At 38.9% G+C, this 27,339-nt stretch overlaps 1 protein-coding gene across 2 annotated transcripts in view; it reads left to right on the top strand.

The window, feature by feature from the left end:
- SYNE2 (spectrin repeat containing nuclear envelope protein 2) overlaps positions 1-27,339 on the top strand; it is a 380,145-nt gene that overhangs the window by 149,683 nt on the left and 203,123 nt on the right. For both annotated transcript variants that reach the window (XM_023232104.2, XM_023232093.3), the window contains exons 29-43: positions 655-802; positions 1,439-2,049; positions 5,819-5,998; positions 8,220-8,370; positions 15,636-15,794; positions 16,764-16,925; positions 19,159-19,260; positions 20,470-20,670; positions 21,002-21,173; positions 21,841-21,953; positions 23,351-23,553; positions 24,006-24,125; positions 24,224-24,515; positions 25,658-25,809; positions 26,886-27,195. In XM_023232104.2, the coding sequence (XP_023087872.2) occupies positions 655-802; positions 1,439-2,049; positions 5,819-5,998; positions 8,220-8,370; positions 15,636-15,794; positions 16,764-16,925; positions 19,159-19,260; positions 20,470-20,670; positions 21,002-21,173; positions 21,841-21,953; positions 23,351-23,553; positions 24,006-24,125; positions 24,224-24,515; positions 25,658-25,809; positions 26,886-27,195 (3,076 nt within the window). The remainder of the gene's footprint in view (positions 1-654; positions 803-1,438; positions 2,050-5,818; positions 5,999-8,219; positions 8,371-15,635; positions 15,795-16,763; positions 16,926-19,158; positions 19,261-20,469; positions 20,671-21,001; positions 21,174-21,840; positions 21,954-23,350; positions 23,554-24,005; positions 24,126-24,223; positions 24,516-25,657; positions 25,810-26,885; positions 27,196-27,339) is intronic.

Raw genomic sequence — 27,339 nt, 5'->3', positions numbered from 1 at the left:
TTCTTAGTTGTCAAGGTGAAGTTAAGTTACAATTCTGTTTTATTTCAAAAGAGAGAGAAAGGCTTAGTATGTTTTACAATTTTCCATTCAGTGTGGTATATATTACCCTGCTAAGAATACTTTGGGGCCAGGCATGGTGGCTCCTGCCCATAATCCCAGCACTTTGGGAGGCCAAGGCAGGCGGATCACTTGAGGCCAGGAGTTCGAGACCAGCCTGGCCAACAGGGTGAAACACTGTCTCTACTAAAAATACAAAAAGAAAAAAAAAAGAATACTTGGGTATTGGGATGCTTTTTGGAGTGAACGGAGAAATCATTAATTATACCGAAACAGCTGGAGTTGTCTGGCCCAGTGGGTCATTTTTAAGCTAGCTCTGCTGCCTCTCACTAAATAAATGCCTGTTAAATGAATGAATGAATAAATGGATAGATGGATGAGCATATATGAAAGAATACTTGGATATAGCAACCCATTCATTCTTTGGCATTTTGAATCAATGGGTTTAGGTATTAATGTGATGATATGTATATATCATTGTATATCTATTTATTGGATAACTATTTTCTGTTCTTAGTTCAGTAATTGTGTTAATCAGTTTTATAGGATATCTTTCTGCTGTGTTTTCCCCTCATGTCTGGTTTACTTTGCACCCAGAATGGAATCTTTAGAGACAGCACTGCAGCTTGTGTTACCTGTAGAGAAGGCATCACTTCTTCTCTGTGGCTCCGACCTGCCTCTCCATAAAATGGCCATCCAGGGATTTCATCTCATTGATGCTGATGGCATTTATCAACACCTAAGGGTAAGTATATAAGTTCTCACAGTGATTTACAGAACAATCAAGTCTTCTGAGATTTATAAATCTTTATGGATTTTTAATTATTCGTCATAGCATAGATTAAGAGTATAAGTCACGACAAATTTTTTTCAGTAATTTAGACTTGTTTTTTATTTCTTAACTCTTTAATTCCTTACAAATTTGGAGGTAGGTACTGTGGAGTACATAATGAGGTATTTTCTTTGAATTCAAAATGAAACCTTGTTTATGAATGCCTTCTTCAGTAACTGAATTCCTAAATATACTAGACTCATGCTTAAATGCCATATTCTACTGTTTTCTTATTCTAAATGCCATCTTAAATAAAAATATTTGTTTATTTTTCAGATTATAAAATTGTTTTCTGAACAATTTAATACTAATTATTTGCTTTGAAGCAATAGATTTATGTGCTTGTTTTCTTTTTGGGATTGAGACATCAGCTGGGACATCTGATCATTTGTGATTAAAATGTTTTCTTAGGTAGAAACTGTCACCTTTTGTTAAACTCAAAAGCATTTTTCTAGATCAAATCTAGTCATGCAGTTTGGGGCTGGTTTCTCACAAACAGTCTTTCTTTTTTCCACCTCAGTTTTTTAGCTTTTCTTATCTTTATTTTAGAATATCCAGGATTCTACTGCAAAACAGATTGAAATATGTAACCGCTTAGAAGAGCCAGGCAACTTTATATTAAAGGAATTACACCCATTTGATCTACATGCAATGCAGAATATTATACTGAAGTACAAAACACAATTTGAAGAAATGAACCACAAGGTGCAGAGGAGTGAAGATACTCTGAAAGCTCTGGAAGACTTTTTGGCATCTCTCAGAACAGCTAAACTCTCTGCTGAGCCCTTTTTAGACCTTTCAGCCTCAGATACACAGGTGGCACAAGAAAATACTTTGACAGTGAAAAATAAAGAGGGAGAAATTCATCTGATGAAAGACAAGGCTAAACATTTGGATAAACGTTTGAAGATGCTTGATATGAGCTTTAAAGATGCTGAATTGGGTGAAGACACCTCCTGTGAAAACCTTCTTGATGCTTTATCAGTAAAGTTACCTGAGACACATGGCTATGGGGTACAGGAGGAATTCACTGAGGAAAACAGATTACTAGAGGCTTGTATCTTCAAGAATAATGAACTCCATAAAAATATTCAAGATGTGCAGAGTCAAATCAGTAAAATTGGTCTTAAGGATCCTACTGTTCCGGCTGTGAAACATCGGTAAGTATTGTCCATCCATTCCCATCCAAGATGACTAGCACCTTTCTGTATTTTCACCTCTATTAGGTGAAAGATATTCTTCCTATGTCTTTCTGCTTCTATTCCATCCCACTGTATTCAGTATTCAGCATTCTTTTCTGTAGACTTTTCAGGCAAACTTCTTTTTTGTTGGTATTGTACCTGTACAAAACGTGGCATAATTTTTCTTTCCTCTTTAAAGTGTATCTTATGAACAAAGGAGTGGTGGAGTCAGATATGCATGAAGTACTGTACCTGAGTTACTACCGATTCCCTTGTACTTGCTGTGTTGCTGTGTGTTTACTGTGGAGTTCTCCTCAGAACGGATGACTGGCAGACTCCATGCACGTGATATTAATGAAACCAGTGGTGGAAGATGCATGTGCCACATCTTGTCCCTGCTTCTTTCTTAGTTATTTGGTCTCCTTCTCCTCCCGGCAGGATTAGGGTGGGAACTGAGTGGAAGGGCAGGAGACTGAATTTAAGAGGCAATCTAAAGTTCGTGTTGATTCTGGAGATGGAGCAGAGTTGCAGTAGACTGAGGTTGTCAGCCTTCTGTATACCTGCTGCCATTTTAATTCCAACATTTGGAGTAGGGCCTTCAAATTCCAAAAGCTAAAATGTTAGCAAGAGTCGCTTTTGTGGAATTCTTTCCCTCTCTTCTCCTCTTCACTTCGCTCCGCTCCACTCTGCTCCCCTCCGCTCGCCTCCCCTCCCCTCCCCTCCCCTCTCCTCCTTTCTTTCAATGGAGTCTTGCTCTGTCACCAGGCTGGAGTGCAGTGGCATGATCTTGGCTGACTGCACCTTCCCGGGTTCAAGTGATTCCCCTGCCTCAGCCTCTCGAGTAGCTGGGACTACAGGTATGTGCCACCATGCCCGGCTAATTTTTTTTTTGTATTTTAGTAGAGACAGGGTTTCACCATGTTGGCCAGGATGGTCTCAATCTCCTGACCTCATGATCTACCTGCCTCAGCCTCCTAAAGTGCTGGGATTACAGGCGTGAGCCACCGTTGTGTTTTTTTGTTTGTTTGTTTGTTTGTTTTTGACACAGAGCCTTGCCCAAGCTGGGCGCAGTGGTACAATTTCGGCTCACTACAACCTCTGCCTCCCAGGTTTAAGCGATTCTCCTACCTCAGCCCCACTAGTAGCTGGGATTATAGGCATGCGCCACCGTGCCTGGCTAATTTTTCTATTTTTAGTAGAGACGGGGTTTTACCATGTTGACCAGACTGGTCTTGAACTCCTGACCTCAGGTGATCCACCCCCTTTGACCTCCCATAGTGCTGGGATTACAGGCGTGAGCCTGGCCTCTTCCTCTTACGTGCCTGGGCTCTTCCCCCCTTTCTAAATCTGTCTCACTTTCTATCTCCTCCTCTGCCCACCTTTAGTTTCTCAGGCTCAGTGGTCTCTCAAGGGTCTTTAGATGACCAAGCCCTCAGTGTAGCCAAGTGTGCCTTTCCCTCTGAAATGCCCCACACCCTCAGGCTCAATGAAACTTTCATTCTTAGGGAATCCCACCACTGCATGCGATTGTACCACTGCCCTCCATCCTGGGTGACACAGTAAGACCCTCTCTCAAAGAAAAGAAAGAAAGAAAAAGAAATTCTATTTAAGGAAGGTGGAGGGGATTGCTACTGAACAGGATAATCAGGGAAGGTCTCACTGAGAAGGTGGCCTTGACATCAGATGAGAGGAAAGAGCAAGCTACTCGAACCTGAAGGAATAGCCTGCTAGGCAGAGACAGCAGTAGGTACGAAGGTCAGTTGTGTTTTTAGAGAAAAGGCAAGGAGGTGAGAAGGTGCAGTATTGAGGGGGAGATGTAGCTTAGCTCATGCAGGAACTTTTAGGCTGTTTGATAACTTTGGCTTGTTCTTCAAGTGACATGGGAAGTCATTGCAGGGTTCTAAGCAGAGGGAAATGTGTTGGTTTTCATCATAGCCTGTTGTGTCTGGCTGATGTGTTGAAAATAGACTGTAGGAGTTCAGAGGAGACATGGGAAGTCTGGTTTGACCTATTGTCGTAATCCCTGGTAGGGATGAAGCTGGCGTGAACCAGTGGTAATGTGGTAGAAAGTGTTGAGATTCTGTATATAGTTTGAAGATAGAGAACAGATGATTTATTGACACATGGACATGGGGTGTAAAAGAGATATTGGGGTGAAGAATGCTTCCAACAAACATCGGAATCTTCCTCTGGATTCAGGTGCTCTTGCCTCTCTTTGTCCGTTGTGTCAATGGTAAGTTGAGCAGTGAGTAAGAACTGAGTTACCATTAACTGAGATGAAAAAGACTAAAGTTTATCAGTCTTGGATGAAATTTTTCAGTATTGAATGAAAGATTGAATGTGCTCAGTTTTAGAAATGATATATTCAAGATATACTAGACATTCAAGCAGCAATATCAGTAAGACACCTAAAAATAGATGGCATTAGGAATCAGGAGAGAGGTCTGGGCTAGAGGTATATATTTGAGTTTTCATCATTTTTACAAGGCTGTTTAAAGCTATGAGATTGGATGAAATTTCTGAGGGGCGTAAATTTAGATAACAAGAGAAGAGGGCCAAGTTGGATCCATACTCTGGGCACTCCGTATTGAGGGATCAGGGAGATGAGGGGGAACCAGCTGAAGAAACTGAGAATGGAGAGGCCAGTATAGTAGGAGGAAAATCAGGAGACTTCTGGGGCTACCTGAAGAAGGCATCTCAACAAGGAGGAAATGACCAAGTGTCAGATGCTGCTGATTAGTGAAGTGAGGTGAAGATTGAGAGTGGAACAGGGATTTTGCAATGTGGAGGCCAGCTGTTACAGTAGGCAGTAGAGAATGAAAACCTTATGGGAGTGAATTGAAGAGACAATTGGAGGCTAGGAAGTAGAGGCTGTGAGCAGTTTAGCAATTTAGATTTAGGTGAATGGTGTTAATCCCTTCAGTATTACTTTATCCTTAAATAACTCCTTTTTGATTGGGAGAGCTTTTTGTACATAAAGGAGAAGTGCAAGATTTCCCTTGTCTTTTCCTTTCTCCTTGGCCACCCCATCCTTCTTAGGATCCTGCAGTTCTTGGTCATTCACCTTCTCCTCTTCTCCCATATCATGCTGTCTTCCCCCTACATAAGCACACATATGCGCTTTGTCTCTCTCTCTTTCCTCTCATGTGTGTATACACCTTTTACAAGTGTGTTCATCACAGAAACATGTTACTGCTAATGGTTTTGTATATTTATTATATTTATTTAAAGCACCAAATTAATATTCTGGAAATGCAGCCAGGCACAGTAGGTCACACCTGTAATCCCAGCACTTTGGGAAGCTGAGCCAGGAGGATTGCTTGAGTCCAGGAGTTTGAGACAAGCCTGGGCAACATAGTGAGACCCCATCTCTACAAAAAATAAAAAATTAGCCAGGCGTGGTAGTGTGCACGTCTGGTACCAGCTATTCGGGAGACTGAGGTGGGAGGATCACTTGAGCCTAGGAGGTTGAGGCTGCAGTGAGCTGAGATTGTGCCACTGCACTCAGCATAGGTGCCAAAGCGAGACAAGCAAAACAAAATAAGACCAAAAAAAAAAAAAAAAAAAAAAATCAGAAAAATTCTGGAAATGCAAAGAGCCTCCCGAACTCTGTAACAGGAATGTGTAATTTTGGCATTAACCTCATGAGGACAAGTTAAGGTTACTGTGCCTCCCCAGGTTACCCATATTTGTGTTGAATCAGTGGTTGACAGTTGGCTATCAAACTTTTTTCTCATTCATAATCAAGGAAAAAATCATTAATCAGACTGGATAAGGTTCTAGATGAATATGAAGAAGAGAAGAGACATTTACAAGGAATGGCTTATTCTCTTCCACACTTCAAAGACGGCAGAGAAAAAACCGTGAATCAACAGTGCCAAAATACAGTACTCTTATGGGAGAATACCAAAACCTTGGTCACCGAATGGTAAGGAAAAAAGACTCCCTCTTGAATCTGAAAAATTGTCTGTAGCACAATTAACTTTTTCAAACTTCTGGGTTGAAAACACATCTCCGTGGACCCAAAGGAGTGCAAACATAAGGATTTCCCACTGGAGTTCACAGGGCCAGTGTCTGGGACAAGACCTAGAATTGTAGATTATAGCCAGAGTGCAGCAAAGAGGTTCTCCATGAAGCATAACACGTACACAATACGGTGTGTTTATGCTCATTACCATCCCAACTGGGTTGGTTTCCTATTGCTGTAAATCACCAAGCAAATCACCACCAACTTAGTGGCTTAAAAAGAACATGGATTTATTACCTTATGCTTCTGGAGGTCAGAAGTGGTAAAATAGGCTGCGTGAGGTGGCTCACACCTGTAATCCCAGCACTTCATGAGGCTGGAGAGGATTGCTTGAGCCTACATGTTTGAGACCAGCCTGGCCAACATGGTGAAACCCCATCTCTACAAAACAAAAAAGTTGGCCAGACATGGTAGCTCATGCCTGTAATCCCAACACTTTGGGAGGCTGGGGTGGCCGGATCACTTGAGGTCAGGAGTTCGAGACCAGCCTGACCAATATGGCGAAACCCCATCTCTAAAAAAATATAAAAATATTAACCTGCATGCTTACAGGTGCCTGTAGTCCCAGCTACTCAGGAGGCTGAGGTGGGAACATCACTTGAGCCTGGGAGATTGAGGTTTCAGTGAACCAAGATAGCACCACTGTACTTCAGAGCGAGACCCTGTCTCAAAAAAAAAAAAAAAAAAAAAAAACAAGCTGTGTTCCTTCTGGAGGCAGTAGGCAAGATTCATTTCCCTGCCTTTTCCGTATTCTAGAGGCCTCCTGCTACATTCCTTGGCCTGTGTCCCCCTCCTCCATCTTTAAAGCAGCAGTGCAGGATCTTCAAATCTCTCTCTGCCCTCTGTTCCGTCATCACGTCTCCTTTGACACCTCTCCCTGCCTCCCTCCCAGAAGGACCCTTATGATTACACCAGGCCCACACGGGCAATCCTGGATAATCTCTGTAGTTTAAGATCCTTAGCTTAATCACTTCTGCAAAGTCCCTTTTGCCTTGTGAGGTAACCTGTAAGGTAACATTCACAAGATCCAGGGATTAGGCCCAGGCATCTTTGGGAATTGGGAGCATTACTTTACCCCACGTGCCTACTTGAATGGGAGATGTTGCCTGTCAATAACTGCTGTGTTTCCCGCAGAGTTGGGGCTAGTTGCAAAAATTTTCGTACTCTTCAGAATTCCATTGGGGTACACCTCCTGTTTCCCACTGGAACCTGAGTGTACAGGCGTCAAGATGAACCCTGTATGTGGTATTTGATCTAGTCTACCCTCTGACTTTACTGAGGAAAGAATTGAGATTCAAAGAGGCTAAAGTAACTTATCCAGAGTCTCAGACTAAGCAGTGCCCAGCTGTAGTAGAAACCAGGTGTCCTAACTGCCACATTGTCTCACTGCCTTACATTTTAAAAAGGACTAAATCCAGAATGAATAGAATAGATATATTAAAGGCCAGGCACGGTGGTTCACACCTTTGGGAGGCCAAGGCAGGCAGATCACCTGAGGTCAGGAGTTCAAGACCAGCCTGGCCAACATGATAAAAGCCCGTCTCTACTAAAAATACAAAAATTAGCCAGGCATGGTGGCATTTGCCTGTAATCCCGGCTACTTGGGAGGCTGAGGCAGGACAATTGCTTGAATCCAGGAGGCGGAGGTTGCAGTGAGTCAAGATCGCACCCCTGCACTCCAGTCTGGGTGAGAGAGCGAGACTCTGTCTAAAAAAAAAAAAAAAAAAAAAAGGATAGATGTAGAAACAACCTGTGACTTGCTGAATTGATACTGAAATAATCTGCCAGCGGCTCTGTTTTCCGAGATGTCTTTTGGTTAATGATGAAATTGAGATGCTGATTCCTTAGGGTGATGAATCCTGTGTTTCTTTCTAGACCTTACATCTGGTAACTTTTTAATGTTCACCTAGTGACAGTGCTAATCCAGAGATTATGCCATCTATTTGCCGGATATATTGATGTGCCATCATTCTTAGGTTAAATTGGTAAAAAATATTAAGAACCACATCAAGAGGAAAAGTCCTTTATGCCTTATTCATCATTTATGTGGTGTACTTGCAAAGAGAAAGAATGGTTTTGCTATTTTTGGACATTTAGCTATTGTATATTTTTCTATTTATAGTCTTGAACAATGTGAAAGAGTTTTGGAGCTCTTAAAACAATATCAGAATTTTAAAAACATCTTGACAACTTTGATTCAAAAAGAAGAGAGTGTCATCTCCCTGCAGGCTTCGTACATGGGAAAGGAGAACCTGAAGAAAAGGATAGCAGAGGTGAGTCCAGCTTCCGTTAGAAAAAAACTGCACAGTGACCTCACTGACAGGCCTGGTAGTAAAGAGATATAGATTAAGTCATTTTGAAACTTCATTTAAAAGAAGTTACTAGTGACCCTATTTTACCGGGTATCTAAAAATGTGTTGCATTTTATCACCAGGGCTGGAAAAAAGAAACAGTCACCAAGTTGATGGTGGGTCTCTTCTATTTGGGTTTTGATGTTGGGGCTGTGTTTCTGCTCACGCCTGCTGCCACCTCTGTGAGGCTGTAACAGCCTTTGCACTGACTTTCTGTTTACAGGGAACCTGACCCTGCATTGCAGGCTTGACCGAAGATGGTGGGAAAATCCTCTCTGTTGTTAGTGGAGTAAGGAAAAATTAGCTTTTATTTACTCATTTTCTGTGAAGATGTGCAAGCTTATTACCACGTTCCTCCATCTGTGTTTATATTCTAAGAAGAGTAATATTTTTGGACACTAGGTGTCATTATTTTCTATGGTTTTATGTGGTTATCAACCAGAGTGGCAGAAGAATGGAATAGTTAGAAAAGAATATACTACACTGCACTCTGTGACTCTACACCAGAAAGTTTCTTTCTTCTCCTCCCCTCCCCACCCCTCCCCTCCCCTCCCTGCAATTCTCCTGCCTCAGCCTTTCAAGTAGCTGGGATTACAGGTGCGCAACACCACGCCCAGCTAATTTTTGTATTTTTAGTAGAGACAGGGTTTTGCCGTGTTGGCCAGGCTGGTCTCAAACTCCTGACCTCAGGTGATCTGCCTGCTTCTGCTTCCCAAATTGCTGGGATTATAGGCATGAGTCATCATGCCTGGCCTTTTTCTATTGATTTTATAAGTACTAAGCTAAAGTGCTGTAAAGGTGTCAAAAGTATGTGAAATGTAGTTTGCTTGATACACTTGGAGGTTGGAAAGCAATTTTATTAAACTTTCCAGTTGTTAAGAGCAGCATCAGTGAAAGCTTAAATAGGACAATTTAGTCCTTATCTAGAACTATTAACCCTGAAGCTCAAGTGACACCCAGAATGTCAGGAATGGCCCTTGTCTGGGACCTGCTTTCTCAGGCTTAGTTTCTTAGAGCTGGCCAGTCGAAAGCAGCCCTATTTAGATACCAGCTGTACAATATATGACTGTGTAGCTGGTTTCTTGTCAGACTTAAAGCTGTCAAGACCACAAGCAGATAGTCACAGTTGCTTAGATGTAACCTGTCTGGTTCCCTCTGGTGGAAGCAGCTTTTGGGTTTGGCTGGTCTTGGGATCTAGAAGGGTCCTGTCCTCATTCAGTAGATTTAAAGAGCTCTGGTTTCCTAGGTTCTTAGAGACTCCAGCATGTTCAGCCTTACCAGATCCTCTTGGGCTTGTGTCCCAGTTCGCATAGCCACCCTTCTGCCGTGTCCCCGATAGCAGTCTCCTACCTCGTACTCTTGTTTTAGGATCAAGGTTTCTGCCTTACTCAACAGACCCTGAGAACCTCCCTTGTATGCTGACCAGATATCTAGTCCCTCTTGACTTGTAGCTTTTCTTGTTCATGCAAATCCTCCTCACTTCTGGTGCCCTTCCTCAGCCCTGTTTTGATGAGTGTCGGTTATGATGCCCCATGCTGCGTGTGGCCTGTCTGCTGCTCTTCCCACTACCCCATAACTCTACAACCTTATAACTAGAAACTATACTTTCTAGATAAGTTATTTATCTGACTAATAAACTTCTCGTCACCTCCAGGGAGCTAACTCCTCTCCTGGGTGAGTCTCCCTAATCGGAATCTAGGCCCAGGTCTTGGCCTTTCTGCCATCATTAGCTCCTCTGTGGCTATCATAACTGGACCTCACCTCTGTCCTCAGCTATTTTTGGCAGCCTCAAGTCCAGAGCCTCCCCAGAAAGTCAATCTCTGTGGGTATGGAGGGAGTCCGTCCAACCAGGTGAAGGAGGGCCTGAGAGTCTAAATGTGTTTCTCTTAAAAAATGTCGTCCAGTCTTTCTGTTTGAGGCTAACTGTATTTCAGCCTTAATGATTACCTTGAAGTCATTTCTAGCCTTTTGAGATTCTGTAGCACAAATGACCTTGCTTCTTATTGGCTTCTTTGCACCCTCCCCACTATCCCATCTCCTTCTAGACCAAGGTTTCAGCTTTAGTTTTGGTGAGTCAGTTACTCATTCTTCAGCTTTCCAGCTTCCCAACTTCTCACCTTCCACCTGAGAGTGTTCTCATCCTCTGTTCTCTGTGTGCTTGTTGGTTTGTACCATTTTAAATTCTTTTCTGTTGTTAAAGTAGCATGTGAGGAGGAAAGAGAGACAAACATATACATTTAATCCACCGTGTTAAACTTGTTATTTCACTGTTTCAATCACTGCATAAAACTGCCTGCCCTGAAGACGTATTTGAAGTATGTATATAGCAGAAGTAAAAACTAATGAACTCTGCTTTGTCTGTACTCCTTACTCAACTGCAAAAGGTATTTTTAAGATGAATAAAATAATTATAACTACCTTTAAGAAACAACAGTCCCGGCTTTCCTTATTTTATTAAAATGAGAATGGTACCTCTAGTATATGGGTACTTGTATGTTTGCTGAAATAATCTTTTATTTTGTATGAAAGATATGGAAGTTTTAATACACTAATATTTAATTCTTTTGTCAGGTTTTTAAAAAATTGTCTGAAAAAAAGCAGATTTTAGTACTAATTATTAACGTAACTTTCAGTTAGTTTTGTGATGACACAGGTACTGTCTTCACAAACAGTCCATTTCTGTAGCATGGATCTTTATCCTGCTTTGCAGCAGTGCCTGGAATATGATACCACTGAGAACTTTTGTCCTTCAAAACTGTGGTAACCTGGATGTTTATCTAGGATATGGTGACAAAGCTCTACTCTCTTTAATGAAAGACAGAAGTTCAAAATGTTAGACTAGAAGGCTGGAATGTCAGGAGACTATTAAAGTTTGGAAATGTCAAAGTGGACCTAGTTCCCTTTATTTTACTCCTTCCATTCGCTGTAAAACAAAACCCATAGTTCTGCCAGTGCTAAAATTACACTCTCTTGCCCTTTCTTTTCTCATCACCCTGTGGAAGCTTGTGCTAGTTTAACAAGAAAGTTCTTTGCAGGCAAAAAAAATTTAGTTTGTTTGGTTAAATGAAATATATCAAATGAAATTTTTTTTTATTTAATTGAACAAACATTTTTGCTTAAAAATTTTTTTCCTCAATAATTTTTTTTTTTTTTGGTATATTTAGGGAGTACAAGTGCAAGTTTCTTTTTTTAAAAATTTTTAAATTTTATTTTATTATACTTTAAGTTAATACTTAGGTATAATACTTTAAGGTACATGTGCACAACGTGCAGGTTTGTTACATATGTATACATGTTCCATGTTGGTGTGCTGCACCCATCAACTCGTCATTTACATTAGGTATATCTCCTAATGCTATCCTCCCCCCTTCCCCCAACCCCATGACAGGCCCCGGTGTGTGATGTTCCCCTTCCTGTGTCCAAGTGTTCTCATTGTTCAATTCCCACCTATGAGTGAGAACATGTGGTGTTTGGTTTTCTGTCCTTGTGATAGTTTGCTGAGAATGATGATTTCCAGCTTCATCCATGTCCCTACAAAAGGACATGAACTCATCCGTTTTTATGGCTGCAGAGTATTCCATGGTGTATATGTGCCACATTTTCTTAATCTAGTCTCAAGTGCAAATTTCTTACATGAGTATATTGTGTAATGGTGGAGTCTGGGATTTTAGTGTACCTATCACCCAAATAGTGGACATTGTACCCAATAGGTAAATTTTCAGCCCTCACCCCTTTCCCACTGTCTCACCTTTTATAGTCCTCAAGGCCTATTATTCCACTCCATATGTCTGTGTGCCCCCTTTGCTTAGCTTCCACTTATAAGTGAGAATATATCAGTATTTGACTTTCTGAGTTATTTCTCTTAGGATAATGGCCTCTACTTCCATCTTTGTGGACAAACATTTATTGTGTTCCAGTGCAGAGTTCTGAACCAGGAGAACGAAGACCTGGGTTTCGATCTCAGCTCTGCCAGTGTATCAATCAGCATCTAGTTAGAAGACAAACCTCCCCAGTTATTGATTTTTCATTTTAAAGATTTTATTTAATATTAGTTTTTAAATTAGCCTTTATTTTGAGATAATGGTAGACTCACATACAAAAGTAACACAAAGAGATCCCAAGTATCCTATACTGAGTTTCCCCAACAGTAAAATCTTGTAAAACTAGAATATCACAATCAGGATATTGACATAAATACAGTCAAGATAAAGAACATTTTTGTCACTACAAGGATTCTTCTTCTTGTCATTTTCTAGCCCCATCCACTTCCCTCCTCCTCCCACCCCTTCTAATCCCAGACAACCACAAATATAGTCTCTATTTCTATAATTTTACTATTTTTAAAATGCTATATAAATGAAATTATATAGTATGTATCTTTGGGATTGGCTATTTTCACATAGATTATTCTGTGGAGATTCATTCAGGTTCTTCCATATATTGATAGTTTGTTCCTCTTTCTTGCTGAGCAGTATTCCATGGTATGAATGTGTCACAGTTTAACTATTTACCCTCTGGCTTCTTTCCAATTTTGAACTATTATGAATAAAGCTGCTGTAAACATTTGTGAAGGAGTCTTTGGTAAATATAAGTTTTTGTTTCTCAGGGATGTGTCCAGGATTGTGCTTGCTGGGTCATAGGTTAATTGCATGGGGTTTTTTGTTTTTGTTTGTTTGTTTTTTGATGGAGTCTCGCTACAGGTTGGAGTGCCATGGCACAATCTTGGTTCACTGCAGCCTCCGCCTCCTGGATTCAAGCAATTCTCCTGTCTCAGCCTCCTGAGTAGCTGGGACTACAGGTGCATGCCACTACACCTGGCTAATTTTTTTGTATTTTTAGTAGAGATGGGGTTTCACCATATTGGTCAGTCTGATCTCGAACTCTTTTTTTTTTTTTTTTTTTTTTTTGAGACGGAGTCTCGCTCTGTCGCGTGGGCTGGAGTGCAGTGGCCGGATCTCAGCTCACTGCAAGCTCCCGGGTTTACACCATTCTCCTGCCTCAGCCTCCCGAGTAGCTGGGACTACAGGCGCCCACCACCTCGCCCGGCTATTTTTTTGTATTTTTTTAGTAGAGACGGGGTTTCACCATGTTAGCCAGGATGGTCTCGATCTCCTGACCTCGTGGTCTGCCCGTCTCGGCCTCCCAAAGTGCTGGGATTACAGGCTTGAGCCACCACGCCCGGCCAGATCTCGGACTCTTGACCTCAGATGATCCCACTGCCTCGGCCTCCCAAAGTGCTGGGATTACAGGCATGAGCCACTGCTGGAATGGCACTGTCTGGCCTGCAGGTTTTTTGTTTTTTTGTTTGTTTGTTTGTTTGTTTTTTGAGATGGAGTCTCACTCTGTTGCCCAGGCTGGAGTGCAGTGGTGCAGTCTTGGCTCACTAAGCTCTGCCTCCTGGGTTCATGTCATTCTCCTGCCTCAGCCTCCCAAGTAGCTGGTACTACAGGCACCCGCCACCACCCCGGCTAATTTTTTTGTAGTTTTTCAGTAGAGACGGGGTTTCACCATGTTAGCCAGGATGGTCTCGATCTCCTGACTTCATGATCCGCCCGCCTCTGCCTCCCAAAGTGCTGGGATTACAGGCATGAGCCACAATGCCCGGCCTGCATGTTTATTTTTTAAGGAAACTGTCAGAATGTTTTTCAGAGTGGTTATACCATTTTATGTGCTTTTTCTGCATTAACTGACATGATTATATAATTTATTTCCATCAGCTTGTTAAAATGGTGGGTTATATTGATTGATTTTTGGATGTTAAACTAGGCTTGCATTCCTGGAATAAACCTTATTTGGTCATGGTATATAATTCCCTTTTTTATATGTGTTGCTGAATTATATTTGCTAATATTTTGTTAAGGATTTCTGTGTAAATATCCTTGAGAGATATTGTAGTTTCTTTTTTGGTACTGTAAAACTGACTTTCATAAAATTAATTGGGAATGTTTCCTTCTCTTCAGTTTTCCAGGAGAGATTGTATATAATTGCTGTTAAATCTCTTTTAGATGTTTGATCAAATTCTCTAGTGAAACCATCTGGACCAGTAGATTTCTTTTTGGGGAGTTTCTACATTATTCATTCAATCTCTTTAATATTAATAGGGCAATTTACATTATGTATTTAATATTGGATGAGTTGCAGTAGTGTTTTTCAAAGTATCTGTCCATTTCCTCTAAGTTTTCAAATTTGTGTGTGTAAAGTTATTTGTAGCATTCTCTTATTATCTGCTTGATGTCTGTAGTGTCTGTAGTGGTATCCCTGTTTCATCCCCAGTACTGGTATTGCTTTCTTCTCTCTTTGCTTTTGTCAGTCTTTCTAGAAGTTTATCCATTTTACTGATCTTTTGAAAGAACTAGCTCTTTATTTTATTGATTTTTTTCCTGATGTTCTTGTATTTTCAACTTAATTGATTTCTGTTTTAATTTTTATTATTTCCTTCCTTTTGCTTCCTTTGGGTTTATTTTGTTCTTTTCTTAGATTCTTGAAGTGGTCATTTAGATGATTGATTTCAGATTTTTCCTCATTTTTAACGTATGCATTTAGTGCTATAAATTTCCCTCTCAGCAATACTTTAACTGTGCTACACAAGTTTTCATGTTTTATTTTCATTCCATTTGATGTATTTAAAAATTTTTCTTGAGACTTCCTCTTTGACTCGTATTTAGAAGTATGTTGCTTAGTTTCCCAGTGATTGGAGATTTTCCTTTTGAAAAAGTAGCATTTTGCCTTTTATGATAAAGTTAGAATCCAAGATGTCTTAGAGTTCTGTGTATTTTATTCAGATAAGTGCTTAGGTTCTTTGATATTAAAGAGATGATTCTTATTAGGCAGATGTAGGGACTGTCATTTTTTTTTTAATGCCATTGAATGCAGATGCTTTTTTTGGCAGGTAGAATCTTATTTCACATGGATAAGAAATATGGTTTTAGACCACTATAAAAATTTCATCATGCCAAGTGGGAGGAAATTTGAGTATAGGATTAACATTGAACCAATGGTTGGGATGCTAAAAACTTTTCATTGAGAAAGTGGGACAATAAAAGCCTACTTTAAAAAAGAACAATGTAAGAAGGTATTACACTTTGTTGGATATTGTTTTTAAGCTCAATATCCAACAATAGAATTGTGATTCTTAGCTGTTTGTCTATATCAATATATCAAAAATAACTTTCATATCTTTTTTACAGATTGAAATTGTCAAAGAAGAATTTAATGAGCATTTAGAAGTTGTAGACAAGATAAACCAGATCTGCAAAAATCTACAATTTTATCTAAATAAAATGAAAACTTTTGAAGAACCCCCTTTTGAAAAAGAGGCTAATATTATTGTGGATAGATGGCTTGATGTAAGTGATAATTTCATTGACTGCAAATTTAATTTTGTTTCCAATTTTTTTGTGTCTTTAGTATTTTTATTTAATTCAAGATTCGAAAATACTCATTGTAAAAATGTTCAAATTATATAAAACTTAGGAATTAATTTTAACCCCAGAGTTGGGACTACTAACAGATGGGTTCATCATCTTGTACATATAGAAATACATACTTGGCTTTTTAAAAATAAGTAAATAAGTTCATTAATGTATTGCCTGTTCATGCAGTATACTGATGTTTAACTACATATTTATTGTAATTTTGGTTGAGTAGTAATGACATTACTAGTTTTTATTAATTACAAACTAAGAACTCATCTGCATTATGTTTTCATCTGGGTTTTTAAAAGCACCATTTAACAACAAAAAAATGTAGTATAGAAATGAAGAAGACTAGACCAGGTGTGGTGGCTCACACCTGTAATCCTAGCGCTTTGGGAGGGAGGCTGAGATGGGTTGGATCACCTGAGGTCAGGGGTTCGAGACCAGCCTGGCCAACATAATGAAACCCATTTCTACTAAAAATACAAGTATTAGTCGGGCATGGTGGTGCGTGTCTTTAATCTCAGCTATTCAGGAGGCTGAGGCAGGAGAATCATTTGAACCCAGGAAGCGGAAGTTGCAGTAAGCCAAGATGGCACCACTGCACTCCAGCCTGGGTGACAGAGTGAGACTCCGTCTCAAAAAAAAAAAGAAATTAGGAAGACTGTTGATTTCAATTGCATATAAGCTGCAGCAAATCAGGTATGTTTTATTTTTTTATTTTTAATTTTTAAGAGAAAGAACTACATGATATGTTAAGGCAAATTTTTGTTGATGAATAAAGCAAATTATCTAGTAATAGTAAACTAAAATTTTATTTTAAAACAGTGTTTGGCTGAAACAGTGATTTTCAAACTTTTCACAGCTACATATGTTGTTTCTCTTTTTAAATTATGGTAGATAAATGAAAAGACAGAAGACTACTATGAAAATCTTGGTCGAGCTCTAGCTTTGTGGGACAAACTTTTTAACTTAAAAAATGTCATTGATGAGGGGACGGAAAAGGCCCTTCAAAAAATGGAATTACATCAATTGACTGAAGAGGACAGAGAAAAGCTGAAGGTAATTTAACAAATAAAATACGTACTTTTCTTGGTACACAATTGACATTTTTTTATTTTTATTTTTTATGAATATAGTCAACAAACATATTAGGATGCTCATATGTGACTTTGTTATCAGGAAAGTCACAGATATTTTTGGATCATTATTCAATTGTTGAATCTATTACCCTTACCACTACTTTGAAAGTATGGGATTTAGTAGGTCTGTTGCTAGATCTTGTTATATAATAGGGAAACGTGTGCTAGTATTATGTATCACAAATTGTTTTTAATATTTTGATAACTATCATGTCATTCTTTTCCTTTGTAATTCTACATTATTTAGTTTATGCTTTATTTTTAAAATGCTATTACACAAGGGATCTCTAGGCTTCACCAGATTGCCAAAGGAATTGGTAGTATGAAAAAGATGAAGAATTCCTAGCAACAGCGCCAACTAAATGCATAATTGCTCCCGGGTAGTGATACAGACCCCAGGGGTTGGCAGGCTTTTTCTTCTTTTTTTTCTGAGGCAGAGTCTCGTTCTGTCGCCCAGGCTGGAGTGCAGTGGCACAATCTCGGCTCACTGCAACATCCGCCTCCCGGGTTCACATGATTCTCCTGCCTCAGCCTCCTTAGTAGCTGGGATTACAGGCGCACACCACCACGCCTGGCTAATTTTTTGTGTATTTTTAGTAGAGACAGGGTTTCACTATGTTGGCCAGACTGGTCTTGAACTCCTGACCTCGTGGTCCACCTGCCTCAGCCTCCCAAGGTGCTGGGATTACAGGTGTGAGTCACAGGCCATCCAGGAGACTTTTTCTTAAAGGGCCGTATAGTAAATATTTTAGGCTTGTGGATCATTTGTCTCTGCCACAACTGTTCACCCCTGCTGTTGGAGAATGAAAACAGCGAGAGACAATATAAATGGTTGAAAGTAGCTGGTTTCCAGTAAAAACTTTATTTATAAAAACAGGCTATCAGCCCTCTGGCTATAGTTTGTTAACCTCTGATCTAGACCATGATTATAGACAGCCTTCTTCATATTTGAATTAAACAATGCCTTATAAAGATTAGAAAAAATACATGGCTGTGTATCACCATCTTTATAGAGCTTCAAGAAAAGCTACTTTTTAAAACAACAATCTCAGGTTGTGGCATCTGGAAAGAATCAAAGTTATTTCTCTTTCAACTCTGGGAAGAATTCTTCCTAGTTGCTTGCTTGTTTACATATTACTTGTTTGAATCATATAAATTTGTTGTCAGCTGGGTGTGGTGGTTCACGCCTGTAATCCCAGCACTTTGGGAGGCTGAAGCAGGCAGATCACTTGAGGTCGGGAGTTTGAGACCAGCCTGGCCAACATGGTGAAATCCTGTCTGTACTAAAAATACGAAAATATTAGCTGGGTGTAGTGGTGGGTACCTGTAATCCCAGCTACGTGGGAGGCTGAGGCAGGAGAATAGCTTGAACTGGGGAGGCAGAGGTTACAGTAAGCAGAGATGGTACCACTGTACTCCTTCCTGGACGACAGGGAGACTCCGTCTCCCAAAAAAAAAAAAAATTTGCTCTCTTGCTAGGTCAGAAAACAGCCGACTGTTGCCAGTTATATATGGTTCAACGTAACGTAAGAATGTATGCTGATGCCTCAAATCTTATTTTGTCTCTAATTCTCACTTTTATTCACTTTTTAATTTATGTATTTATTTTTACACATTTGAAAAAAGTTTTTTAACTGTTTGGAGATTTCAAGTTTCCTGGATATATTATAATAGGTATTAAGTAAAACTATGATTTTCTAAGTATAAATGAATCATTTCTATTAAATTTGTCTTGGATTACAGGTTGTTTAAAAATCTGATGTTAAGAATTGTAAACTGACAGCTGTGGGCCAAAATCTGCTAAAATTGTGTGTGAGTGTGTGTGTGTGTGTGTGCACGCGTGTGGATGCGCACACACGGGGTATGCAATTTATAAATATATTCATGAAATTGAATGCCTTAAGGCAGACTATGCATTCTCTCATGGCACAGGCCTAGCCTTTCTCTTGTCTTATACCTAGAAAGACACTTGGTTGTACATTTGCCTGACCCCTGAAGGCACTTGGATTTGTAACTTCTAGGACACTGAGACGCATGATTATGGGAAATTCAAGGGCTCTCTCAGTTTCTGTATATAAACACTAGTAATTATGGATATCAGAAAATAAAGTGTGAAATAAAAAGACACTCTCCTTTAAAATTACATGTTTTAGGAAGAATTACAAGTCCATGAACAAAAAACTTCAGAATTTTCTAGAAGAGTGGCTGAAATACAGTTTTTGCTCCAAAGCAGTGAAATACCTCTTGAATTGCAGGTAAGAATTTTTATTTAAAAGTTTCAGTTATTGAGGCTTCAGTAAGCCATAATCATATCACTGCACTCCAGCCTGGGCGACAGAGCAAGACCCTGTCTCTAAAAGAGGGAAAAAAAGACCCAATTAAAGATTCTCTATAACACGGGTGTCCAGTCTTTTGGCTTCTCTGGGCCATATTGGAAGAACAGTTGTCTTGGGCCATGCATGAAATACATTAACAATAGCAAAAAAAATTTCATAATGTTTTAAGAAAATTTAGGAATTTGCGTTGGGCCGTGGATTGGACAAGCTTGCCCTATAGCCTCTAAAATAACACTTGTAAACCATGCATTCTAAGCCTAAAATAAAATTAGGATCATTTATTCAGTTCCTATGTTAAGTCTCACCAAATTTCTAATAGTGGGTGTAGTTAAATATATTTATTCCATATTTAGCATGAATGATATTATATTTTTGTATTCCTTTATTTTCCCCTCACCTATTTCACAGGCCTCAGGTATGGAGGGCAAATGTTGCCTGTGCGTCTGTGTAAAGTAATGATGATTTTCTATGTGTTTCTTGGGTATAGGAAGGAGAATTTCACTCAAGTCCTCCTAGGTTTATTATTTGCTAGATGGAGAAAGAGAGAGATTGCCCCAAGTATGATTTTCTGTTGTGTGAAGAGATTTGTTTTTGTTTTTCTTAGATCTAGGTGCATAGTGGTTGAATATGAGCGCTGGAGTTAAGACCTTCTGGGTGAGGTTCTGGCTGTACTACCTACTAGCTTTATGATCTTGGACAAGTTACTTAACATTCTTAAGCCTGTATTTTATACACAAAGTGCTTACCACAATGCTGTGTAGATCATAAATACTCAATAAAAAGCTGGCTATTTAATTTTTTATTTATGTTTTTATTTATGTTTTATGTCATGAGCACCATGAGATAGCACCTTAGTTAGTATGCTAGATTAAACTTGTGTTGAGGGGAAGGATCAAGTTTGTCTCTTAGAAAAAAGTCAGAATATCCATCTCAGTTTTTTTATGTTATGCTTTATCTTTTGAAGGCAAAATTCAAATTGTATCAGTGACATAGAAAAATGTAGAACAGTGAGAAGAATGCATTTCACATTGAAATGAAGTAATCTCAACCCATTGTCTAGCAATATAGTTGTCTTAAATCTAGTTAAATAATGACCGTTATACTACTTCATATGTTTCATGATTTCAGGTCATGGAGTCCTCTATTTTGAACAAGGTGGAACATGTACAGAAGTGTTTAACAGGAGAATCCAACTGCCATTCACTCAGTGGCAGCACTGCTGAGCTAAGGGAGGATCTAGACCAAGCCAAGACCCAGATCGGGATGACTGAATCCCTCTTAAAAGCCCTGTCTCCTTCTGACAGCTTGGAGATCTTCACTAAACTAGAGGTGCTACCCAGCTGCTTGTCTTCTGTGGTTCAGATATATTTTCACACTATTTGCAGTTGTCTTGAGCTCTTAGAGTTAATAAAAATAGAAAAAGAAGAAAACTCAGAAAAAGCACTTTTGTATATTTAACATTTTCATCTTTGAATTGCCTTGTGGATGATAATTAATTGATATTAACTTGCATTGTATCATACATTTACTAGCAAAGAGAAAGTGAATCCACTCAACTGAGAGTCATTGAGATTTTTACAAAACAATTGAGATCTAATATGCTTTGTGTAATTTGGGCCTGTTTTAAGATTTAATGGTTGTTGTTTGTTTATACCTTTAGGAGATACAACAGCAAATTCTACAGCAAAAACACAGTATGATATTACTTGAGAATCAAATAGGTTGTCTGACTCCTGAACTCTCTGAATTGAAAAAGCAATACGAAAGTGTCAGTGATTTATTTAATACCAAAAAAAGTGTTTTACAAGATCACTTTTCTAAGTTATTGAATGGTGAGTGCAACATTTCTCTTATTTTGTTCCTGGGACTCTTAAAGTATGAATGTAGTACTGTGAACACAAAGGCTAATCTAAGCCTGACTTGGAGATGGTTTGCACAGACTACATTCAAGAAAATAATAATCAGATAAATCTCTTGGGAGCAAAGACTGATTTATGCTTAACATAAATAACATCTAGTTCTTGCAAGCTCCAAATCTTTATTTCTTTCTTGAAGGTAAGTCACCAAGGTCCTAGTGTTTGACCTGCTCACTGTGGTCGGTGAGTCTGGGGAAATACTGGTGCAAAAGCTGTCCGGGCAGTGTCTTTGAGTATCCTGTATGCTTGGACGTTTGGTATAGAAAATACACTACAATTATTTGATTAATTGTAGTAAAAATACTGGAGGCATAGAACTGTATCTAAATAAACAGTGAGGCTGGGCGCGGTAGCTCACGCCTGTAATTCTAGCACTTTGGGAGGCTGAGGCAGGTGGATCGCTTGAGCTCAAGAGTTTGAGACCAGCCTGGGTCTGAAACCTTGGTGAAAGGTTTCAGAGTTTATTACCACTTTCACGATGAGGTGTATCTATGGCATGGGAAACAAGTTTCAAAATCTCTCACTTTAGCAAGGTACATGAAGTCTTCCTTGAATGAATAGAGCTTTTTTTCTCCCCCTGCAGATCAATGCAAGAACTTTAATGATTGGTTCAACAACATTAAAATGAACCTTAAGGAGTGTTTTGAATCACCAGAAACAAAAGAGAGTGTGGAACAAAAGCTACAAAAACTTTCTGTAAGAGATATATGTACATTTTTTATAAAAATTTCCGATACTAAAATACTGAAGGCATAGCACTCTATCTGAATAAATAGGGAGGCTCAGTGCAATAGCTCACACCTGTAATCCTAGCATTTTGGGAGGCTGAGGCAGGTGGATCACTTGAGCTCAAGAGTTCGAGACCAGCCTGGGTCTCAAACCTTGGCAAAAGGTTCACTAAGTTTATGGTGAAACCTTGTCTCTACAAAAAAGTACAAAAATTAGCTGGGGGTGGCAGCAAGTACTTTTAGTCCCAGGTAAGAGGATTGCTTGAGCCTGGGAGGTGGAGGGTGTAGTGAGCTGAGATGATGCCACTGCATTCCAGCCTGGGCGACAAAGTGAGACCCTGTCTCAAATAAAAAAGAGATAGAGTAATAAGTACTTTGACTTACTAATATTTTCACATAAGAGATAATATTCCCAAATATCTTGGCCTTTTCCCAAATATTTGAGACTCTATTTATTGGATATGTGTACAAATGGCTTACAGAATCTCTACTTTTACATATATTCTAAGATGCTGTTTAATTTAGTGTCCACTGGTGAATTCAGTTGTGTTCAAATCATACTTGATAAAAAATAAAGACCTAATTTGGACTTTAAAATCCCCTTTCTTAAAAGAGGAATTTTGACTTGTTTATACATCTTTTCCCCGTTATATTTCTTTTAAAAATTGCCACTGAACTTCAGTACATTTCTGGTTGGAACGTGGTGGAGGATATCCTGAAATGAAAGGCAGAGTTCATGGGGGCGTATGAAAGGCCTGTGGTACCCTAAAATCTTGATCACTTTAATGTTTTGAAGATAAGTTATGTTCTTAAGCTTATCAATGGCACTAAATGTTCCCTGTTTAATTCCTTGCTTTGATGTACCATTCTTTACTGATAGAATCACCTCTCTTCTCTTTTAACAATTTGAAGTCCCATCTTTTTTTTGTTTGCTTGTTTGCTTGTAATTTTCCCCATTGCATGGGCCTTAACAATTGATACCCAAACCTTGAAACATAAACATTGAGATAAAATTCTAATTTGGGCAACGTTAAATACAGAATAGTCTGTGGAGAAGTTGGACACAGCCAGGATAGGAAAATGTAACTTTCCTGGTCTTGCTCCTGCTGATCTTCCCAGTGGCTCTGTGTTACTTTGCTTGATATAATTCCCTGGAAGTCGGAAGTAAATGTAAATGTACATGTGCATTCTAGAACTATTATAAATCATCTGCCATTGGAGATAGCCACATCTCCATCACCCTTTTGTATAGGATCTTAAGAAGGTGGAATGTCTGTGTACTGTTTTGGAAAAGTGTTGTGAGGGTGGCAGAGACCACATTCAGTCTTACCTGGAGATTGTAATGGACTTTTTATCTTTCTGAAGGATTTCTTGGCTCTTGAAGGAAGAAACAGTAAAATAAAGCAGGTGGACAGTGTACTGAAGCATGTGAAGAAGCATCTGCCCAAAGCACGTGTGAAGGAGCTAACCAGTTGGCTCGTGGGTCAGGAATTCGAATTAGAAAAAATGGAGTCTATATGCCAGGCTCGAGCAAAGGAGCTTGAAGACTCCTTGCAGCAGTTACTGAGGTAGGAAATAAAGGTGATATCTAAATAACATCTTTTCTAACCATATCTTTATTTGTACTCTGCCTCAGCACACTGGGATATGCCGTACACACAAATTTCACACACAAAAGGCGTACTTTTCAATCCAGGTTTGGTGCTAGAAATATAAAAATTTGGGGAAAATCTTCACATTATCTAATGTAGCAAAGATTCATGGGATAGTCCGAAAAAAGTTTTCTGTTTGTTTCCTATTCTCTATGAGACATTTGTGTGGTTTTCTTTAATACTATAGAACCCTGCTATCATATAGGCTGTTATTTAGATTTTGTTATATTACAAATTAAATTCTCTCTAAATTGTAACAAACATATATTATAAAAACCTGGTTGAGTCACAACGTTTGTGCCATCCTTCTCTTTGGTATAAACACTTTTTGCTAATTTTGTATTTAAACATGGCTAATGTTCTTTTAGACTCCAGGATGACCACAGAAACCTGAGTAAGTGGATGACTAATCAAGAAGATAAATGGAAAGGAATGGAAGAATCAGGGGAGAAAACTGAGCTGTTCTGCCAAGCTTTAGCTAGAAAGAGGTATAGCTGATCTTGTATGAAATATATTACCTGGGAATATGGTTTCTTCCATGGTGTGGTTACTCCTATAAACTTTAAATGGTATTTGGAATTTACAGCGAACAGTTTGAATCTGTGGCCCAGTTGAACAACTCTTTGAAGGAATATGGGTTTACTGAAGAAGAAGATATAATAATGGAGTCAACATGTTTGATGGATAGATACCAGACATTACTGAGACAACTAAGTGAAATCGAGGAAGAGGATAAGTTACCACCCACAGAGGACCAGAGCTTTAATGATCTTGCACATGATGTAATTCATTGGATAAAGGAGATTAAAGAGTCCCTTATGGTTTTGAATTCATCTGAAGGCAAAATGCCACTTGAGGAAAGAATCCAAAAAATCAAGGTATAACTATGGAAACTAAATTTTAGAAAGCTGAGTGAACTCTAGTTTTGAAAAGATTTAAAGGAAATCTAAATGCTTCTTAATGGAAAATCAGATCACTGTGGAATGGTTGAAGAAATTCAGATCACTGAGCTTACAAAAAAGAAGGTTGTGACAAATCTAAAATTATTTTGATGCAAATGAAAGAGAGAAAGTATGTCCTGTCTTAGAGAGAGCAGTGCCTATTGTCCATCTTCACTGAGTGCAGAAGAATTGAGGTAAAGACAATGGATCAGAGCTGCTAGTGGAGGGGAGTTTGCTGGGATGTCAAAAGAACATATGTCAGTGTAGCAGAAGCATCAGCAATGTCGAGGCAGGGGAATTCTTCAGAGTGGATATGGTTCATAAAAGGTTATTAGATAGTGGGCGGGGAAAGCAAGGAAGTCTCAGGCTCCCTTGGGCTCCCTTTTTATCTAAGGGGAGATTCAATAAACAATTTTAAAAATTAAAATTTATAGTAAATTAAAAAATTCAATCACTAGATAAAAATACAGGGGACAGAAGCACTTGTGCTTAAAAAGTACTCTAGGAGACTTGAACTCACATTCGTTAAAGCATTCTTACAGGAAGAAATGGTCAAAAATCGTGAGCTCTTAAAGTTGGTGAGACTTCGTAAATAATCAGTCATCTGGGATTATATCCAGACGTTTTCCCAGAGAAAGTGAGAATGAGAATTAATTATGTCATGGTAGAGAAGCAAGAGTTGGCATGAGGGACACTGCATTTTCCTATGGGAAGTCATAAGTCAATGCTTAGGTTATAAAAATGTCTTGTCAGATTGTTATCATAACTCTCCATCCATAAATAATAGAGTGGATAGGAAGAGGTTTTGCCGGGGTTTGGGGGGCGTAAAGGAAGTATTGAAAATCTAGAGAAGGACAGGAATGCAGTCAGCTCAAACTGACAAATATTTATGGAGAACTAACTGTATATAATGTGAAGAGAGATATCTTTGTCTTTTGGGTACATATAAAAATGAAAAGATTATGTTGAAATATACACTACAGATAGAATCTCTACATGAAGCTTACAAATAAAGACATACCATGTAGTATCTCTAAGTAATTCAAATGACATTATGAAATCTCTTCTATTTAATTCAGGAAATCATTTTGCTGAAGCCTGAAGGGGATGCCAGAATAGAGACCATCATGAAGCAGGCTGAGAGCAGCGAGGCCCCACTGGTTCAGAAGACCCTCACTGACATCAGCAACCAGTGGGACAACACACTCCATTTAGCTAGTACCTACCTAAGGTAAAGGGCATGCCTGCACCACTTGCATCATTTCCCATTGCGCAGTGAAGCCATAACAAGTATGTTTTGTCTTCCTCCTGGGTTTGGATATAGTATCTGCTGGAGAGAAAGTCAGTAATGTCAGGGACATCCACAGTGTCAGAGACAGAAACCAAAACCAGACAACCTCATTATCTGTGTGGTATCACTGTAGAATAATTAATGCTCTTAAATATTTATTTTAAGAAATTCTTAAATATATGAACATTGATAAATGTTGGCTGAATCCAACAAATGTAATTCTAGTGAAAATTCTTAATTCATATCATGTCTACAATGGTACATTTTAATATTTAGAAATGTGAATTTTATGTTTTGTCTGAAGAGCCAATCAGATCTTAATTTCAAGCTATAGAAAGCATAAACTAGGCCGGGTGCGGTGGCTCAAGCCTGTAATCCCAGCACTTTGGGAGGCCGAGACGGGCGGATCACGAGGTCAGGAGATCGAGACCACCCTGTCTAACACGGTGAAACCCCGTCTCTACTAAAAAAATACAAAAAACTAGCCGGACGTGGTGGCGGATGCCTGTAGTCCCAGCTACTCCGGAGGCTGAGGCAGGAGAATGGCGTAAACCTGGGAGGCGGAGCTTGCAGTGAGCTGAGATTCAGCCACTGCACACTCCAGCCTGGGTGACAGAGTGAGACTCCGTCTCAAAAAAAAAAAAAAAAAAAGCATAAACTAGTTAGTTGGTTAATATACTGAATGTTTATTTTACTTTGTGAAGAAGTAAAATATGGGAAAATATAATTACTTTAATAGAAACTGTTGGGACTTGTTTGAAATCTAAGTTATTAAATATTCTCTGGTCAAATTATGTAACAGAAAACAATTATTTTTTAGTAATACTCCAATACTTTCTGTCTTGGTTTCTGAGCTAAACAGTGTTATTTAGAATGTTCTAATATCAAGAGTGTCTGGGAACAGTGTATATTAGTGTTATTTTAATGTTTATTAAGATGTATGTTACATAATATGCAAAATGCTAGTCCATTTTGCTAAATATCATTTCATTTATAAAATATTTTGTGAAATTTAGCCATCAAGAAAAGCTTCTACTAGAAGGAGAGAAATATTTACAAAGTAAGGAAGATCTGAGATTAATGCTCATAGAACTAAAGAAGAAACAGGAAGCAGGTTTTGCTCTACAACATGGTCTGCAGGAGAAGAAAGCTCAGTTAAAGATTTATAAGAAATTCCTCAAGAAAGCACAAGATTTGACATCCTTGCTAAAGGAGTTAAAATCTCAAGGAAATTACCTCTTGGAGTGCACTAAAAATCCCAGCTTCAGTGAAGAGCCTTGGCTGGAAATAAAGCATCTACATGAAAGTCTTCTTCAACAACTGCAGGTGAGGTGGTCAAAATAATGCTTTAAATGATTGTTCTAATTACACATAAGTATGCAAGACATATGTGGAATTTTCTATTGTTGTTCATTTTGTTTTGTTTTATTTTATTTTATTTTATTTTATTTTATTTTATTTTATTTTATT

This window comes from Piliocolobus tephrosceles, chromosome 6 (genome assembly GCF_002776525.5).
Source record: "Piliocolobus tephrosceles isolate RC106 chromosome 6, ASM277652v3, whole genome shotgun sequence".
NCBI classification, from domain to species: domain Eukaryota; kingdom Metazoa; phylum Chordata; class Mammalia; order Primates; family Cercopithecidae; genus Piliocolobus; species Piliocolobus tephrosceles.
The sequence above is the reverse complement of the archived record's forward strand: the minus strand, read 5'-3'. Positions and strand labels throughout refer to the sequence as shown.